The 5,351-nt window shown below is 34.8% G+C and overlaps 1 protein-coding gene across 1 annotated transcript; it reads right to left on the reverse strand.

Moving 5' to 3' along the window:
* Window positions 1-2,819: 2,819 nt before the first annotated feature.
* LOC132630173 (exocyst complex component EXO70H1-like) lies at window positions 2,820-5,118 on the reverse strand. Its single transcript, XM_060345751.1, has one exon. The coding sequence runs from the start codon at window positions 4,938-4,940 to the stop codon at window positions 3,012-3,014; it is 1,929 nt and encodes a 642-aa protein (XP_060201734.1). The 5' UTR covers window positions 4,941-5,118; the 3' UTR covers window positions 2,820-3,011.
* Between the last annotated feature and the right edge of the window lie 233 nt (window positions 5,119-5,351).

The following is a 5,351-nucleotide window of genomic DNA, read 5'->3' on the forward strand; positions in this document are numbered from 1 at the left end:
ACTTATCAACAATACATATTTAACATGCCACTGAATTATATTAATTATGCAATAAAAAAATATGATATAAATTAAACCTTTTTAATTAAAATATTACTACTTTTATATCTTGAGTTTGGGCCCGAGCTTAGCACGGCCCTCGTGTAACTAGTATACTTTATAGACAGAGAAAATTTGGTTCAAGTGCTACTTATTGAATAAAAACACCAGGTTAGGAACTCATTATTAAACAATGAACATTTTAAATTAAAAAGATCGACAATTATATGAGTCTCCTATGTAAACATTTAACTATGTTCAGGTCCGATCCAACGTATATAAATCAATTCCTATATATTTTAAAAAAGAAAAAAAAAGGAGAGATAAAAGATGTAAAGAATTAATACAAAACAGCTATCTTTGAGCACCCAAAAATGGACCATGGACTTGAAAGACAAGGAAATGACTAAAGGTATGTAGACTCGTCTATTTTCCAATGTAAAACCATGACATTTGTTCCCATGAAACCTCTTTCAGTTTACGCTTCTCAAAAGTACTAAGATTCCTTCTAGTTTGAGACATAAAATCTCATACCTTGTTTAACTTAAACATTAACATTTTTTAAGTTAATGGCCAAAAACTCACCGAAATTATATACAATTTTGTGAGATTCATATTTAAATTATTGGGTGTTTGTGTTATCGTCTGAACTATAATTTGGCCCGATTAGTTTGAAAGAGAATACATGTAAGGCACTTCCTCGTTCATTTACACGCTTTCAACCCTTCCTTATTTAAGCTTCAATTTAACTACGTCTCCTATTAGCTGATTGATAAAACGAAGATTATAAAACCAAACTTGTGTAATAATGTTCGCTTTGGCACCTACTATTTCAATCCACCCCAATAAATATTTCTGGTCATTAGAACATTTGACTTTTATAACGAGTACGATATTATTTACTATTTTAAGAAATAGGACCCTACCCTAATATATTTGGCTTGTCGATCCCAACAGTTAGATGTCATGAAAAGTCTAGGCTTAAAATTCACATGAAATAGCTTACCTAATCTGTTTTACCAGCTTGCTTATTAGTCACAATTCTAGTTAATTGCTGAAATTTCCTCACTTGTTTCGTTTTCTAATAGGCGGAGCCATGCATGGCTTGAAATTTATAATTTTGAACTCATAGCTCGTGTTAATTATTGAGTTTGCAATTATATATTTATGTATATTTAATGAATTTTTTCTCTGTCGCATAGATGAAGTCATGTGTGTTTGATATGGAGCAATTTTTTTTCAAGAAATGTTGTCCAATTTTTTTGGTGTTTGATTGGTCAAAGTGTTTTGAAAAATATTTTTTTGAAAAATAAGTTTCTTAAAAATCAAAAAGATACTTCCTTAGTAAAAATAGAGAAAACAAGTTTCAAAAATGACCTGTCATATTGAATGTCTCCCTCTCACCCCAACACTCCACCTACCCCATCCCCCGCCACCACCTAGCACGCATCCTTCTACCCTACTCGTAACTACAGCCGACTCAATAAGATTGGAGCCTTAAAGCCAAACTTTACAAAGAGATCCTATTTATTTATTTATTATTTTAAAAAAAAAAAAAAGATCGTCATATAGACTATTTTTCTAACTTTTTTAGATGCGAAGTCATTAATTACTGTTTTATAATCGATTTCTTCTAACAAATCATTTTCAATTGATAATATAGCCATCAAGGGCTCCTTTTGGGATTTAATTGTTTCTTCAATTTTTATTTTTTTTTACGTTTTTTACTTTCTCTTTTTTTGGAATTAGAATATTTAATAATAAGATAATAAGAATAGTAAGAGTGGGGAATTAGAATTTAACAATACATACAAAAGAAAATTAGTAACATATATGATAAACTTTTTTTTCAAAAAAAATGGGGTCCTTAAAGATTTGGGGCCAAAAGTCATTACTTTAGTGGCATTATGGTAGAGCCGGCCCTGACCACACCCCCAAAACTCCCACACTGCCACCCTACAATCCCTAGCCCACCCCCACCCCAACCGCCCCACCAACTCCATCCTCATAGTTAGGGCCGGGGTGTACATGAACCGGGTTGGTTCGGGTTTTTCAAATACCAAACCATAACAATTGTGCCGGGATTTTAAATCTACAAACCAAACTAATAAAAGTCAGGTTTTTCAACCTCGGGTTTTCTCAAAATTTTCAGTTTTCTCCAGTTTTTTGATTTTCTCGATTTTTTTGATTTTTTTCCGATAAAGTTTTCATACAAAACATATAACTTGTGCTTCAAATATTCTAAATTCTAAAATAAGTACTGTTAATAAGTATTGCTTCCATGACTAAATATTATTAAAGAAAAATTAAATTAAATTATGTAAACCAATAGAAAATTAAGAATAGACATTCAGATCTGCAACGATGACTAGTGTCACACTACTCAGAAATGTGAATTCGGAAACTAGCTTGTCAACATATTTCCAACGAACTTTCCGTCGAAAATTCATCTTTTTTAGCAGTGATAGCAATATAACCGGCATAGCCATATACCAATAAGGAAGCTTAATGTAACTAATGAATCTTCACATTCTTGCAAACATGGTTTTGTTTCTTAAAGCATAGAATATATTTACGTTATTACATATTTCATATTGCAGTATGGTTAAAACACATTACTTTCTGTTTCAAATTATCTATCGTAATTCTTTTTTACACGCTTCTTAATAATCATTAATTAAGAGAGATTTTAACTATTTTACTGTTTATTAGTATTTGATATTAGTATTTGAACAATCATAACACCACCCAGAACTCACTAGTAAGTAGTACCTCTCCATCTAAAATAGTAAGCAATAACTAAACTTTTGAATTCCAAAAACTTGCTGGTGTATGCATGGAGTTACAAAATAATCAATTTATCAAAATATTCTCATCAACCATTTTAGATACAACCAAAAAATTTGTGCAATTTATACACCTTTCAATACGATCATATTTCATGTACTACACATATTTATAACTGTTTTTCTTCACCGCAATCGTGATGGAGTTGTACGTGATGGAGATGACTGAACTGACGATGAACTTCCCGATTCAACCGGTCCAAAAAATAAATCGGACAAACAATGTCCTAAATCCTCGGGAGAAAATCTGATCACATGACTAGAATGTCTCTCTTTTACTATTACATCTCTATGTTTATTGTAAAACTCTCTGTACACGGGAAGTATTTTCCTCGCGATTGACACTTTCAAATCGTCGCGGAGCTTACTATTAGGTACGACGCACACAGATTGCTTCCGGTGAGCTTGCTCGAACGACAAATTAAATCTCTTGAAAATCTCCTTCACTTGTTGTGGAGCCATTGTAGCATTTGGTTCACGCGGGAGAGATTCAATGACGTTGCTCCATCCTAGCCGTTCATAATTCAACGCGAACTTTTTGATTTTTCCCTCTTGTTTTGATATCCAATTTTCACCTAGCAAGTACTTGAGATTCGACAAACGAACTTTTAAGACGACATAGCGGAGATTGTTGGCTAAGAAGAGATACGCAAGGGAAGCGTCCTTGTAGTGCTTCGCTTTGCCATCGAGTTTGCAAAAAAGAATGAGAATCAACCAAGCGAATCGGAGTGAGATCGCCGGTGCCGGAGACTCATCAGAATCGGCGATACCGAAGTATGATTCTGGCAACGAATTTCTACTCGGAGGAGGAGACTCGACGAGGATATCGGAGAGTACGTTGCTGTAATCAGCAAATAAAGTGATGTAATTCATTGCTTCGACTGTGAGATGATGTATTCCACCTCCTGCAACTGTAGTTTTTGACGAGTCCTTTTGTAGAGCTGTTTCGAACTCAGTTAACCCCGTCCTTATAGACTCGCCGAGCTTGACGAGTGATATCAACGCTTGAGATCGGATAACAGATTCCGAATCAAAGGAAAATATAAGTTCAATCTCCTGCCAGTGCTCGGCGATGGAAGTGTACATATCGAGCAAACGGAACACTTTTTCAGGTGACTTTTTGCTGTTTGTCGCTACAATTTCCGGGAAAGTAAACAGAATCATAGCTGCATCTTTTGATATTTCAGTAAAACACATCCCTCTTATTGCATCGTTAGATGCAAAGACGTGATCGCAGAGAATTCTCTCTCCGTTGAACAATGTTTTCATAGCTATACCCAAAGCGTGAAGCCAATCCTTGATTTTCAAGTCCACAACTTCCCAGTGCATTTTATGAACTTGTGAAGAACTCAATTTCTCAACAGCGAGTCTATAAATGGTTTCATCGATGATCGATTTACGTATAGCTTTGTAAATCTTCAAGCACTCTTTCGTATATCCGGAAGAGATCATACACTCTGCTATCAATCTCAAATCCGTCATTATAACACTAGAAAAATCCTCAAGTTCAGAAATAGATTCACCGGCAATCACAACACGATCATCATCATCCTGATCAACATCGAATTCAGACGTGCTCGAACGAGTACTTAATGAAGTACGAGAAGACACAGTGGATATAGATTCAGGATCCAAATGTGCTCTATTTATTGATAGAATCTGGTAAAACTCCTTTTCTAATCGCTTCATCGCGATTTGCATTAATGATTGAGCACGAATAAGTTTATCCGATCTCGAATTCTCACTGGCGTGAAAGTGCATCGCTTTATGTAAATTATTCACACATTTGATGAAATCCTTGGCTTCTTTTCTGTTTTCGTAGAAGAGAGAAGTCACTTTCGCGAACGTAGTGGTGTTTGGATCCCACTTCGTGATGATCGGCTCCGCAATCTCAACCGTCCGATCGATCACCGCCTCCGAGAAACTCGGACGCGACGGTGAAAACGCGAAACGTGATGGAGAAGAGAGTTGTGAAGTAGACGGAGTATTAGCATCACTTGTTAATGAATGTTTAGGTGAAAACCAATTAAGAGTTCTCATCCCTTTTCTCGGCATATTTTTATTATTTGGTATCTATCTGTATCGAGCTTATTTGTTTCAAACACGAGAGTGAAATGAAACTATCAAAATTTGGGTATTTGGTTTATGATTTTTTGATGAAGAAGGAAGAGTAGAGTGTTTATGATTTTGAAGCTTTGTGTTTGGATTTTCATGGCAGTTAGAGGGGATATATATAGAGGGAAAAAGGAGCAAATTGTATTGGACATTAGGGAGTCAGAAATGTACGCAGGGGGTGAAACGATCTAGAAATTACCTCAACTTGGAATATATATTAAAACAAAAACAAAAACAAACAAAAAACAGCTTCAAGTTGCAAGTCAGAAGACATGAGTTTTTTTTTTCACGTTTTTTGAATTTTGAATTACTTGGTGTGTTTGACTTTATATTTTCTAGTCATTTATGTGA

Source organism: Lycium barbarum, chromosome 3 (assembly GCF_019175385.1).
Source record: "Lycium barbarum isolate Lr01 chromosome 3, ASM1917538v2, whole genome shotgun sequence".
NCBI lineage: Eukaryota > Viridiplantae > Streptophyta > Magnoliopsida > Solanales > Solanaceae > Lycium > Lycium barbarum.

What these genes read in the sequence shown, in the direction of transcription:
- LOC132630173 (XM_060345751.1), bottom strand. Translation starts at nt 4,940, where the DNA reads ATGCCGAGAAAAGGGATGAGAACTCTTAATTGGTTTTCACCTAAACAT.